General features: G+C 30.4%; 1 protein-coding gene across 1 annotated transcript in view; it reads left to right on the top strand.

Moving 5' to 3' along the window:
- The window catches only part of LOC129965757 (F-box/LRR-repeat protein 16-like), a 91,485-nt gene that overhangs the window by 52,679 nt on the left and 22,773 nt on the right, over nt 1-16,033 (top strand). Inside the window, exon 3 of the mRNA XM_056079912.1 lies at nt 15,715-15,863. Coding sequence (XP_055935887.1) covers nt 15,715-15,863 — 149 coding nt within the window. The remainder of the gene's footprint in view (nt 1-15,714; nt 15,864-16,033) is intronic.

The following is a 16,033-nucleotide window of genomic DNA, read 5'->3' as shown; positions in this document are numbered from 1 at the left end:
ATGTCCAAAATTGGAGAATGTCAACATATACCAAATACCTCGGTGAAAGACCGAATATTTTATTTCATTCTAATATATTCGGACTATCATCGGTTTATGTCAACAATCACCGACATGCTCTGCTGGAGGTCGAAACGAGACGCCGATGTTCACAGAGAAGCGACACCACTGTACGAATACAAGTCCCTGATGTCGACAGAGGTCATAAAGATGCCCAAAATGTGTTAGCGGTTGTTGTTGGAATAGAAGACTTCGACTTTTATAAATTAGCAAATAAAAATAGCATCCTTAAGCAGCTTTATACCCGTAATCAGTTTGTAATTTCTAAAGAAAAGTTACTATCTATAGATGAGATTTCTTCTCAAGAAATGTCGCTGAGAGAAGCCGCTACAGCTAATTCGAGAAGTGGAGGGAAAGGCTATACACTCTGTCATTGCAAAAAGAAATGTTTCACTATTAAATGCAATTGTAAAAGCAATTCAAAGTGCCATAACAGTTTAAATTGTTATAACAAATAAGATAGTACAACGTCAATCACATAATTAAGTTTAATATTATAGCTTTAAATTTAATAGTTTAATTACTATAATTTTTTAAGTTTAAATACTATAGCTTTCTCCTATTTTGACATATATCATTCATAATCTATACTTATGATAAAGCTCAATGTGTGTGTGTGTGTGTGTGTGTGTGTTGGCGCTCTACAGGCCAGGTCATTTGACATACAGCTATCAAATTTGGTACATGTATACCTTAGAGGTCGGGAATGTGCACCTGGGGTCCCTTTTTTTGAAATTTTAATTAGAATTTTAATTATTCATTAAAAACTAACTTTCCCGCCAAAAAAATCTTCCATTTTCCCCACCGCCAACTTTTCCGCCAAAAAAATCTTCCATTTTTCCCACAGCCTTTTTTTTCTCCCAACAGTAATGAGGCTAGGGTTAATATTTTTCGGCGGATTATTTCAAACGATTCTGTTTATTTTCTTAATGTTTTATGCATTTAAAATTAAACATTGTTAATTAATCCATGTTTCAGATTCATTCTGAAGTACTTTTGAATTAAAATAACACAGAATAAAGGAAATTAAAAATGTATAATCTGCATAGCGTTACCCCAACTGGCGTAGAAAAATTCACGCATTTGCGTTACCGGAGCTGGCGAAGAAAATTCACGCATGCGCATTCTGATTGTTGCCATGACAACCGTTATCAACGAATGATTTAAATTATTTTTAGGTTAGTTGCATGCTTTTGTAAGTAAATTGTATTTATGTTAGTTATATATATTTTTGTATATTCTTATAGTTTTAAGTACATCGTTTTTTAAGTAGATTTTTTTAACCTGTTTTCAATTATTTAATTTATTTTTAGGTTAGTTGCATGCTTTTGTAATTAAATTGTATTTATGTTAGTTATATATATTTTTTGTATATGCTTATAGTTTTAAGTACATCGTTTTTTAAGTAGTTTTTTAAACCTGTTTTCGACCGATTATTTTAAACGATTCATGTTATTTTCTTAAAGTTTGATGCATTTAAAATTAAACATTGTTAATGAATCGATCTGTTCATGATGAATCTGAGAAAATTTTGTTGACAAATTCTTGAGATATTACATATTTTAAGAAAGATATTCTTTAATGCCCATAAAGTTTAAACGCTCAGTGACTCTATTATCAGTAATCATATTATTAAAAAAATGCTTTGTTTCAGTAAAAAATATTATATTAATTGCAGTTTAGTCATTTCCATTTTAATTTTAAGCATAAATTCTACCGGAACTAACAGAAAATTAGAGAGATACATATTATGTTATGGCTGAAGGACTTTATATTATTATGAGTGAATTACATGACTATCAAAATTTGAAGCTTTAAAATATTTGATGAAGAAGCTATTAAAGTAGGAATTACATAAAATATTTAATTATTAAAATTTTAACGAGCATTAAGATTGGGGAACCGGCTGGTCGCCAAAGGCGGCTAGTATGTTTTAATAATAAAGTAGGATTTAAAAGCGTAACAAAAATATTTTTTTTTTTAACTTTCAGTGCGCGGTGATTGTAAGCATACACCGGTGATAGTCCGAATATATAATAAAATATTCGGTTTTTCACCGAGGTATTTGGTATATGTTGACATTCACCGATGAGTGTCGACATTCTCCAGATTTCGGTCTTTCACGATAACATATACGTATAACATCTTTGAACAAGTTGTTACCTTCTCTATTTCCTTTATGGTACATATACGCCAAATAAAAATTTTACAATTTAAGTACAAAATATAAAACTACCAGGACTGTACAATAATATAATATATTACCATCATATTTCACAAATATATGACTCAAAAAGATAAATTTTTTGGTGAGATAGTTTCTAATCAGATATCTCTTTACTACTTCAACTGTCTCTTAGGTTGAGTATTTGGTTCAGATTCATTACTTCTTCAATCCGTTAGATTTCAAGAAAGGAGTCAATTATTCTCTAAAATGTACCATTAATCAAAATATCGTAAAAATTACACCATGTGTGAACTGGGGAAAATTTCAACAAAAAAAATCCTTATTTCATCTTCATGTACCAATGCCGTAACAAGGGTACTATCCAAAGAAATATAAGAGTTCTCTTTTTAAGGAACTGGAGAATTCTGGATAGAAACACTTTCGTGCAAGAGAAATAATTAATTAAAAAATGAAAAAAAAGCAGTAGTCATTTTTTAATGCAGTGATTCTAATCTCTTATAATCAGGCCTCCGCCTTCCTATGGCTCAGTGATACAAGCCCCCCTTCCCCGTCCAAAAAAATAGTCGTAATATGAAAAAAAAGAAAAAAAATCATTAAAAAATTAATAATTTGACTAGAATTTATGAACATGCAAACACCAGCCAGTAGTTCCGAAGAAAGTCAGCTTATTGAAAAAATTTAATAATTTGGCCAGTGCTTACAAACATACAACGTTAGGCAATAGTTGTGATGGAAGGCAGCTTATTCAAAGTTCGAAGTACAATTCTAATTTAAATAACTGTCCAAACTATATTAAGCTAGCGATCGGTGGATGATTGACAATATTTCATACACTAAACCCGGTACCTCAACAAAAAACTAGATTCTATTTCGGTTAGCTCTACTTTTAGAAAAGAAAGTGAATGCTTTTCAGTTCTAATATCACTGCTTCATAAAAATTGCTGAAATTAAAGCAATGTTTATTAAGGAATTACTAAAACTCACAATTGAATTTATGTTCTTATATAATGCCGTTTAAGTAAATATATAAAAAGAAATTCAGATAAATTATCAAAATCAAAATAATAAAATATAATTTTTTTTTATTTGCAAACAAAATAAATTATCAATAGCGAAAATAGGTAAATGAATAACCCAGAGGTATTTTGATATTAATTTTTTTAATTCATTGTAAAAAAGAATGAAATTCCAAAACGAAAATTTTTGATAAGAATGCGTTAAGCAGAATTCAATACTAATTTAAAATTATTGTAATAAATTAAAATCATGTTTCTTAAATGTATAAATCAATGTATTGTATATGGCACTTATACCACTAATGGAACATAATATTATTTTTGGTGGTATATGCCTTAAATAAAATATTCGATTTTATGTAAATTTCAATGCATCATAAATTTTGGATACAGGATTTTCAGCTATTATATTAATTAATATTAAATACATGACGCAGTTGTTACTTGAACTTGGCCTAACATTTGAAGTTAATGAAGATAAAAATCGGCACAATGAAATCGGTTACAATGAATAACTCATTCGTGGCTTTAATCTTCATCGATAATAAATTTTAGTATTTGTTACCATCTATTATTATACTATTATCATCTATCATTATCATCCATTATTTATACAAGTATATTGTATATTACCATAACGTAAAAGTTTCATTTATTATAATAGTTGTACAAATGAAAAGCGGATAAGTGGAACGAAAAGAATTACTTTATTGGACGTCAAAAGAAATTGCCATAAGCGTTGTAACACAAGTCCCATCCTTTAGGTAGCAGGTCTGCCTTTGCTGTAGAAAGATGGTGGTTGATTCTTCAGGAAGTCTTGCACAACTTCCTTATTTTCGTCGTCCGAATGGAAACGTGTCCCTTGTAATGCTCTCTTAAATGACCCAAAGATGTGGAAGTCACAGGGTGACAAATGTACGGCGGGTGTTCCAACACTTCCCAACTGAATTTTTTTTAAGGTCGTTTGGGTTTTGTGTGGTGCGCATATACATGGAGAAAGATCACTTGTTGTGTGAGAAAACCTGGCCGTTTGCTTTCGGTTTCTTTCCGTAATTTCGTCAGAGTACTGCAGTTTTGTGTTGATTTGGTAGTGTTCCCTTGGGGTAGGAAATTAATTAAGAGTGGTCCATGGCAATCGACGAATCAGATTCCGTACTACCACGCGTTGTTCCGATCAGGAAGCATCCATGTATAGTACGACTTTACTTTCGATCAATTTCCTCACTCACGAACAGCTTTCATTGTTGAACGCCGTATGCATTGCACACCTCCTATCGCTCTTTATATCTCTGTTCGGTGCCGCTACTATAGCTGCAGTCAATCTAACGCAATCGCAAGCGTCCACTTTTCATTCGGGTAACCCTTATAATATAATGCAATAAAAATTTTAAATGTTTTATTCTTTGATTATAGAATTCCATTCAAAATGCATTGATTTTTTTTATTTTTAAACTGAAAATCTTTTTTAGGATGAGACATATATTTTTTATTATTATTTATGAGGTACCAAATTTGAAAGAAAAAATTGAACCCATGTTAAAGGCATGATGATTAAGCAAATACAAATCATCGATGACAATAATAAACTCTATAAGAGAGTTTTCTTTAGATTGGATTCATATGTATCCCAAACCAAAAACATACCGATTAATTAGTATGCTAGAATAGGAATGGAAGCATTTAGAAGGTGGAGGGAGGGGAACTCTGTCAACGTTCCATGGGCTTATGGAAGACGAATTTCAAAGAATTATACTTGGCAGCTGCAATCATCCTCACTCAACCACAGTCGCATCGTAACGAGTCTTTCCTGTCGTTATGATCGATAGCAGGTGTTCACGCCATGCTCACGTGAGTTAAGATCGTTTACGTGAGGAGCAAAAGCAAAAGGAGGGAAATGGTGATGGCGCGGTGGAGGGAGGGGCGAAGGTTTTCTGCGCGTTCTCTTTCAAATCGATTTTTATGGCCCGAAAGACAAGTTTAATGACCCCCCCCCCCTCTCTTCGTTCTCGTTTTGTCCTTGCATAATAATGGTTTATAATTTTTTTAGTTCATATTTAATGAATGAATCGTTTGGTAAAATTCAAAAGTAGGCTAAATAATTGGTTGTAAAAGTTTAGGAGTGACTCTAACACAAGATGATTTCGTTTTTAGATAATTTTTCTAAATTTTTTATTCTTAGTTTCTAAATTTTTTACAACTATTTTAAAATGCTGATCATTTGTTCTTATTGCCGATATTTTCATTATTTTTAAAAAAATATTATAAATCACAATTATCGAACCATTAGATGCATAACATGAAAATCATATTTGTTTATTTAAAAGTGCTAAAATTCGCAACTTTTTATAGACAATACGACGATCAAACAGTAGTGTATAAGAGGGAGGCCCTTTTATGACATTTCAGTGCCAGGCGGAACCTTCAGATATTACCTTCTTGTACACGTAGCATACAGAAAGTATAGCAATCGTCAAAAAAAAAAAAAAAAAAAAATCGTACTTAAGATTTTGACGAATCTCCACGTTTTAGACTTCTCTAAGTCCGAAAACACATTTTTGGAAAATGTCCCTCTCAAAACGCTTTGAGCTAGACCGATGAAATTTGGTATACAGTCTTTACACCTAATTTGTAGATTTCTAAATTTCGTGCAAAATCCGTTCAGAAGAAATTTGTTCGTCCGGCTGTTCGAATGTAAGTTAACATAATGACCACAAAACGAAGAGAACAAATAGATAAAATTCAGACACAGATTTAACATCTATAGTGTAGACAAATTTTGAGCCAAATCCAATGTCTGTCCAATTTCTCCGTCTGCCAGTCTGTACTTTCATAAACATACAAACGCGAAGTCTCAATTTTTGTTTCAATCTATTGGCAAAAACGCATCTAAAATACAGAATGTTATTAATTTGGATGTTATTAACCGCATGCCAGAGCTTAATCCTCAAATAACTCGCCAAAGGTGACACGATAGATTCAGTAAAAATGTTAAATTCACGCCAAAGGTTAATATTTCTTAACTATTGAACACCAATGCCATACAAGACGTTTTCTAGGATAACACTTTTATTAGAGTATGTGAGAAAGATATTGGGAGATGACTCTTCCTGGTTCATAAAGGTATTCAGTCAATGATCATTATTGTTTATAAAAATAAAAGGTATTTTTCAAAAAGTATGTCATTTTTCATACATCACATTTTTATAACCGCAATCACACACAAAAAAAAATGCACGAATGCATAATTTGTATGGCATTCGAGCCTATTTTTACTCACTGTATTAAAATATTATATCTCATACTTCATTGTTTCAGTGTACTCAAACATAATTGAATGCCTTTTTTTTTTACTATCCAATACGGCAATTAAAACAATGTTATATGTGTATTATTGTTGCTGAGGGAGTTAAGTGGAACCCTCTGTTATTCACTGTGAGGCTCAATCAAGGATTTCCGCTTTTAACCCTTTAAAGGGCCATTTTTTTCTAGTCATATTATGTCAAAATATTTTTAGGCTTGAAATTAGAATGAGAAAAGGGTTTCATTTAGCTTATTAGATAAATTTAATTTGATTAATTAATTAATTTTGTTAATTAATAATTAAGTAACAAATAAAGACACATCATTTTGTCTGAGATAAAGAACTAAAGCATCTAAGTTTCTGACTTACTAAAAAAAATTGTCAGAACTTATGCCAATCTAAATACATAATTTCATACAAATATTGATAAATTTGGTGGGAAGCATACTTCCCACGGCCCTAGAAAGGGTTAATAAAAATGAATAAAAATAAACATTTATCCAAAGCCAAAATGAAGGGAATCGCGTTCTTCAATACAATCAAAAGTAATACTTTTAAAGAATTGAAACATTATTACTTAATGTATTCAAATATTGTATCTCATATTTCACTGCGTTTCAGTCAGTGTATTCAAACATTATTTTAATGATTTTTGGCAGTGTGTTGTTAAGATTATTTTCATCTAAAGGCAAATTACCAAAATGGGGCACTTTGCCAAAGCCATCGAATATTTACAAACAAATCAGGAAAATATAGCATACGCTCTGAAATCATTTTGGCGTATCTCCATACACAATAAAACAGAAAATAGAGCACAAAGACCTTGAAATAGGAGATGATAAATAAAAGAGCAACTTCTCTTTAAAAGATGCAAATCCTAAATTGAAAAGAATGTGCCAGAAAGTGATATATTGTATTATGCCAACTTGTACTATTGTTTTTTCAAATGCTATCATTAATTGTTGCCATGAATATTCTATTAGGCAGTTTATCGTTTAGAAGCGTCGGTCACTCAGGAGAATGCGCAATCAATAGATTAGGATATTCATATGGATAATAAATATACAATATTAATCTTTAAAAAGGGAATGATGTTGCATGAAGTGACAATATGAAGACCGGCAGATTGAAGAAACGGGATTTTAAAAAAAGTGTTGTAGATTTAAATTTTTTACTAAAATGTTTAATAATTTGCTAAATTATTCAAGTGCTGCTATTCTAAGTTTTATTCACTCTGAGTTATGAAAAAATTTCTGTCAAGCTGACAATATTTAATATTTCTGACATACAATCTGTAAACTGCGTCATGCCATATCCATGATACAAAAATCGCTCAAAATCCTGTATATGACAGACCGATAGATTTAAAATGATCGAATGTGGCATCCAGTTAATTCTTGAACAGCAAGTATTCACTCATTAAGGGCTTTTCAGAATTTTAATTAAATTTTTATTAAAAATGAATCGAACATTTGGCGTTTATTTCTAACGTTGGAGCATATTATCACACAAAAAACATTTTGAAAACTAGTTTAAAATTTTAAAAATAGACTTCAGATATAATTAGAAAATTTAAATGTATTTTACAACAATACTTTTCATTGTTTTCTCTGCTGAATATATACTTACGTCCATTGTGATAATGGAAAATATAATTTTTTGTGCGCGTTATAGCTCTCTCTCTCTCTCTCTCTCTCTCTATATATATATATATATATATATATATATATATATATATATATATATATATATGCTAAAATGCATCTTTGAGACTCGATGGCTAACAGCAATTTTATTAACTGAAATATCATAAAGTATATCATATCTGTAAATTATTTTCATGAGAATTTAGCCAAGAATTTTTTTAAAGTAATTTTTATTATAAATATTTGTATTGGAACAACAGAAATAAAAAAAAACCCATAGAAATAACAACATATACAAAAATTATCACTTATCTGAATAAACTTTAGAGTCAATTACGACCTTGCAATGGCGTCCCATCAATGCTTTTAGTTCCTCAATTCAAACATTTCGATACTAGGATCGAATTATTGCTTCATTTAATTGGGTTTTATTGCTAAGTTGCTTTGTGGAGCAAGTTTCTTTGGTATGTTCCACAGATTTTCGATTAAGATCTTAAGTTATACCTTCAATACATTCCAAACCAGTTTTTACATAAGTTTCATACACCAGTGTCTTGAAACCAGTTTTTATATAAAGTTTCCACCTGACATGAAGCTGCATCCTGATGAATCATAGAATTCTTTGTTATCTGGGAAAAGCTCACTCACAGGAGATAGAATTTTATAAATGAGTATTTCATTTTCGTATTTTTAAGCATTTATATTCTCATTAATCATTCTGATTCTGCCCATGGATTTTGGAATTATATGATAGCTGGGTGTTCAAAAGCAGATACGATGCAGTCAGGATGGAAATCTTCTATTTTTCTCTTTGTATATTTTATACCATCACTACCAAATAGTGAAATGTTGGTCTCGTCACTCCAAATCACACTGTCCCATTGTTCAGCTATCCAGTTAACATGGTTTATACTCAGTTTAATCCTTTCAACCCTTTTCGAATTTATCTGTCTTTTTTTTTTTTTTTTTTTTGTCATGGAATTCTTGTTTTTGCATTTAAACTACGTCGAATGGTCCGTGCACTCAACTTTACATTGTATTGCGGCATTTCAATTGTATGTTCCCGCATGATTTTCATCTATGATGTTGACACAGTCTTTTAATTATTCTATCATCAATTGTCATTAGACAAATTTTCCTACCGTAGTAATTTGGTTTTGTAGTGACTAAGTTTCTTTACACTCCTGCAAAAATTTAGAAAAGCCATCTTTACTTAAATACCCATCAATTTCATGTCTAATTTCATTATAACAAAAACTTTGTTCATGCATTAGTAAATTTTTACATTGTTTTTTGGGTGTCCAGCTAATTCTTTGTGCAGTTTTCTTTCGTTTTTACAACTCATAACACAGCAAAATATATATAAAAAAACTAATTAGAGAGCAATCGCTAAAAGCTATCTCCACTCAGCTCCAAAATATGATATCGATTGCAGAATTATAATTGATAATAAGATGCCATTTTATTGGCTTCCTAAAATCTTTTGCTCATTGACTACATTCAAATGAAGGAACGCTTAGCAGCTTAAGCAAGGCGTGCTTCTTTGTTCTAATTAGTTAGCTATAACTTTAAAGAAAAGAAAATGGAGCATAATTCAATGCATTACATTTTTGGTTAAATTATCTTTAAAATGATGAATAACTTTCAGGTATTACTGCAAATATTACTGCTGTTATAAGCAATCAAATTTCCAAAATCCACTTTTACCGAAAGGTTTCCACAATTTCGGCTGTAACTGTAAAGGAATCAAATCTGAAACATTATCATGCTAAGATATTTCAGACAAAAGATTTGAATCTCCTTTAATTTTTTTTAATGTTAAATATTTCTTTCCTTCACTGACATTTCAGTCAAAAGTTTTCATGTTTTTTTTTTGTTTTTTTTTTAAATTTTACTTAGTATGGACTATAACATTGAATGGAAAGTTTCTTTAGTTAATTCCATCTTTTACAATATTTCTTTTATACCTTTTTTGCTTACAATAATTTTATTGCAATTATTATTTTATCTTTAAGGCTTTTGTTTAAGTTTGTCGGAATTATTATCATATGTCAATTGTAAATATATATAATTTATCACTATTCAAACGATGTTATTATGAGAAAAATTATACCCAGAGCTGATTCAACCAAAAAAAATAATTAATTAAGTGCAGAAAATGAGTTGGAATTATTAAGCATTCCTAAAAAAAGAATGTTGCATGAATCAATGATACCAAATAAATCGTTTTAAGAAATTCCTTTTATAAATGTGATAAATATAATAATTATTTTAGATTTCCGATTTTTTAAACGAATATAGCACGATTTTAATGCATTTTTAGAGACAAGTGCAAGCTTGTACTATTTTGCTTTTATAATTATTTTTTGCTTTTTTTATATTTACATATTTATAAATGCTTCCGAAAATATTGAATTCTTACGTAAGTAGCAGCAGTCGAAAGATTTTTCACTAGAATTTAGTACCTGATAAATACTTTCTCCAAATGCCTTCATTAAATTTGCCGCTCATACTTACTTTGATCTTTATCCATCTCAGTGCTTTTATCAGCTAGTAAGTAAAGTATGTTACTTTGTAAATGGGGCATTTCAATAATTTTGATATTTATTACATTCTCACAAAATTGGTATCGACTGAAATGAGTCGAGAGAACAACAAACTAATTGATATAGCTAATTACCATGTATCTCGAAATTCCTCCATTAAGCTTGTAAATGCTTTCCGCCGAATCGATTTCCCTTCATCTTACAGATAAAAGTCTGATGTCAATTTCGAGAAAAGTAATAAAAGAATTTTGAATTTAATAAAGAATATTCAAGTTAAATATAAATCTGAATCATGGTTAGCTGATTCTCTGAGGCTTTTGTGAAAAAATAAAAATAAAAGAGATATTCAAATGACAAACATGATTACTCATAATATGTACCTATATGTTGTCATCAACCTGCATGTTGTGTCGTCATGTGCTTTGTTCTCCCACACGATGAGCAATGTGTATCAAAATTAAATGGATGTGGCGCATTTGATATACAGGGTGTTTATAAAGTCCCGGACCCATTTTGATGTTTAATAACTCATAAAATAATAAAGATATAAACACACTTATGGCATTTATTGATGGAATAACTCATATATTTTCCTTTTCAGGTTTGAATATTTTTACTTTTGTAAATATCGTCTGCGCGTGTGGTTAATTTCAGATAATTTCATTTTCCAGTCTAAATATCTGTACTTTTCTAAATATCGTCTGCTTATTAATTGCATTTTTCTCTCTTTTGTTTTTGGCAACTATTGCAATGTTATGTTTACTTTTGATGTGTTTGTCCTATGTAGTACTTTTGTATGTGATGTTTTATTCGAGCGGATATTAAGGAATGCATACACCACAAGAGAAAGCACAGATTTTGTGGTGGTTCATGGAAATGAAATCGATAGTGCAAGCACAGAGAAATTTCAGAAGAATTTACCAAAAATATCCTCCATCCAAAAACAGCATCTTGCGGTGGAAAAAGAATTTTCTAGAAATTGGAAGTATCGAAGATAAGAAACGTTCCAGACGTCCTTGCACAAGTGATTTTGATGTTGAGCGTGTCAGAGAGACATTTTTACACAATCCTAGAATATCTGTGAGATCAGCGGCAACAGAATTGAATATGCCAATTTCGACGGTGTACAAGGTTATTAAGAAAAAATTAAGACTGCATGCATACAAAGTTCAAATTGTTCAAGTTTTGGAACTGAACGATAGGCCTAGGAGGATGGCCTTTGCAACAGATATGCTAAGGAGGATAGAAGATGCTGCTGATTTTCTGAAGAGCATAATGTTCTCCGATGAAGCATCCTTTCATGTTTCTGGCATTGTTAATCGCCATAAAGTGCGCAAATGGCTCTGTGGATGCCGACATGCTTGTCGCTACCTGGCGTGAAATTGACTATCGACTTGATATTCTCCGTGCGACGAAGGGGGCACACGTGGAAGTTCATTGACAAGGGTCATGAAACTTTTTGAGTCTATTTAACCATTTATGTTATTAATTTAAATCTATCTTTATTATTTTATGAGTTATTAAACATCAAAATGGGTCCGGGACTTTATAAACACCCTGTATATCACATGAATACGAATACATATTGCAAACAATGTATTTTCTCTTCATTCGAGTTTCTTTGGGATTATTCATTGAATCAAACGGTTAGCGTAGATCGTGTATTTTGCTGGCACCCGTCTCTTATCGAAGTATAAAAAGAAAAAGTATTGTAGCCATAAAAAAAAAAAAAATCGAACTCGAGATTTTGATGAGATTATTTAGATCTCCCTGAGACCGAAACACACATTTTTGGAATTATGTTTGTTTGTGAACACAATAAATCAAAAACGTTTTGAGCTAAGGGATGAAATTCGGTTCATGGTCTCTATTCTAAATTTGTATGTTCTATCAAATTTTGAACGAAAACTATTCAAAGGGTGACTGTCTATTCAGCTGCCCGAACACAAGTTAACATGATAGCTACAAGATGAAGATGAAATTTGATTTACAGATTTCACATTTAAAATGTTTATATTTATTAAATATGGAACCAAATCTGTGAAGAACACGATAGTTTCTCAATATGTCTATAAATACGATAGCTCAAAAGTGCAATGGTTTTAATATATAAAATTTGATAGGTGATTTTGTGATTACATTTTTAATTCAGTATTAAATTCCGGAAAAAAGATATCTATACACATTTAGCTTTCAAGTACTTTATAAATTAATCGCACGCCAGCGATCAATTGCCAAAGATTGCACTGGAATAGGCACTTTCATAATTATTGTTTCCAAATGTCATAAGGTTATATATTTAAGTATTCCCACTGGGAGGCACCTCGAAAATGAGGATGAGAAACATCAGGTATGGTGGTTGGTTCTCACCACTCTGATGGGTACTTAAAAATGTGGGGGTTGGCTATCTCTCATCGATGACGGGACGTACTTCCTTCGGGAAAGGTTGTACAGTGGCCGGTGATGGCCCTCAATCACAGTTCCCGCCAGTGTTGCTATCGCAGTGGTCCGATCATTCAATTTTATCTGTGTGTCTTAGGGCGGGTTGAAGTAATCAACTTGCGATTATATACTCAAGTATATTTACTACAGGATATGCCAGAAGGTTTTGAAAAAAAATGAACTCGTAATAACGACATGCACATTAACTTAAATGGACGTATAAAACTCAAAAATTGATTTATTTGATAGTATAAATGAACAGTTCATAATGATTTGAAATTACAAAATGTTTCTACAATAAAGAATCCGATTATAAACCGGAGTCATTTTCCAACAAACCACTATCTGAAATATATGTATTTTTAACCATCAAAAGAATATAAAAGTCAAAGACTTATCAGCCCGCAATGCTAGCAAGCCATCAACTCTAATTGATTCTCAAGTTCCTCCTTTTACAAAAATCCATGAATAAACTTCCTCTGCTACATGAATCTAAGGCATTAAGCCAGCCATTAATGGCATTAATACCATCGATCTGAAAACGATCCTATCCACTTCCCAAAAAGGGAAGGGGGAAAAAAAGTAGAAAATAACAGAAAAAAAGCACTAATTATTTTCAAAGTTTGGCTCCGCTCCTAAAACCACAGATTCGAAATTAAATCTAGGACATAAATGCGAGTTTCCTTACATTATGCTCTAGAGACCAGTTTTATTTCTACTGCATTGCATCTCTATGTAAGTTATCTCAAGAGTACTCTACAAGATTTGTCTGCCTCAGATTCAAGATAAATATAAAAAAAAATTTAAAAATTCGAAGAATCCACCTCAAGAGGTTTCGCTTATAGAGGTTAAATTATTAGAATTCCTTATTTGAGTTTATGTTTTTTAACGAAACGAAAAAAATATAAGGAATTTTCTAAATTAAGTATTTAGGAGTTTCAATGAAACTCACTGAAAAGTTTTATGAATGTGAGAGGCCCTCATTAAGGATTCCGTGGAATTTTTTTATCTTGTTATTAGGCTATTTTTTTAAAAAAATAAATAAATAAAGTCGATGTTTTAAAAAGAATTCAAAAGCCGTGTCATTAACAAATTTTTCATGAAAGATTTCTATAAAATTCATTTTTTAAAGGATTTTTTTTAATGTTATTGCAGCTTTCTAATTTTTGAACAGATATTTTATTAATTATATTAATGAACGAAATTGCTCATTTTTTGTAAGCTTTAAATTTAAATCACATCTGATATTTATGAATCATATATATTTATATAAAAAAACCATATTAAAGTATTTTTCGTATAGATTAAATTAATATTTCATCATTACATCATTCTAAACACTTTTAATACATCGCGCACACAATAAAAAAACAATACTCAAAAAAATCTTTGATTCATTTAACTTAATTAAATTATTAACACTCTGTAACACCCAACAAGAAAATTATTTCGAGGCGTTTCTAATAGTATTGAATTATGCCAAATGTTCAGAAGATCACAACGAATCTAGGCAACAAAACTGAGACTATTTTAATAATTGTAAATAAATTTTTACAGGGCCAAAATTCTATTAAACTATATAGAAATTTCAAGTTAAGCAAAATAAATCTTGCTTCAAATACATGCAAAAATTTACTGTCAGTTTTTAGAGATAATTAAGAATTTTGCTAGTATATTTATTTTTTCTTTTGAAATTATATTGAAAATTAAAATTAAAAACGTATAAATATATTAGATTGCTGAGAAAATTATTTCTATGCGTGAACATTTCTTAAAAATTTTAGAAACTGACAATGCAAATGAAAAAACAATTTTTTCCTTTAGAAATTATAATAGAGTTCATTTGTTAAGTTTCATTTACTTCATGAAAAGGTTTGTATTTCACCAAACTTTATATCACTGTTAAAGTGCATAATTCGTTATTTCCTTTAAGTCCCAGTTATTTCAAGAAATAACTTATCATGATTTATTAGTTATTTTATTAAACATCCAATTATTTAATGAAATAAATAATTTATTATATTCCGTGAAATAACGGATTTCATACTTTAACAATAACATTTACAAAAAAAAAAAAAAAAAAAAAAATGTCTCCTATATGAGCAACGACCAAGGTTACTTGGACTATCTTTTTTTAGTTCATGGTGAACGATGACGAAATCCAGATGACGCATACGCTTTTATGAAAATTTTGATAATGAATAAAATAAAAACTATCTGGAGATATTGACATTTAAATTAAATAAATACTCAGATATGAAATATCTTGGCAAAATGCATTAAAAAATTACCTTATTTTAATAATACTTTAAGCAAATTGAGCCGTTTCAAATTCAAATAAATAATATAGATGTTGAATTTTATCGTGGCAATCTTAATAATTTTATTTGTGGGAAGAATCTGCTTTTTTTATATTTTAAATTAATAGTTATTTTACTAGCATTTTGTCTAATTAATTAAACGAAATTATCTTAACAAAACTTGTTTTTAATTTTGGTTCTCTCTCTACTTCCAGATGTGTGCACGTTACAGATGTTGGCCTTGGCTATTTAGCGAGTATGAACAACCTGTGCGCTTTGTACCTCCGCTGGTGCACACAGATCAGAGATTATGGAGTCAAAACCTTATGTAATATGAGAAGCCTCCAGATTCTCTCATTGGCAGGTAATTGGTTTGATTTTTTTTTTTCAATCTTGAATCGTAATTCGATTGAGAGATCAGTAACCACCATATCTTTCAATTGTCGTTAGTCATCAAGCAATTTTATTTGAGAAATATTTTATACAAATTGTTATTCTAAAATCGTGGTCCTATAACCACTTTCTACTCTATCA

The sequence above is a fragment of the Argiope bruennichi genome, chromosome 4 (genome assembly GCF_947563725.1).
Source record: "Argiope bruennichi chromosome 4, qqArgBrue1.1, whole genome shotgun sequence".
Classification (NCBI taxonomy): Eukaryota; Metazoa; Arthropoda; class Arachnida; order Araneae; family Araneidae; genus Argiope; species Argiope bruennichi.
Note: the sequence above shows the minus strand (reverse complement) of the source record. Positions and strands in the feature narration are given on the sequence as shown.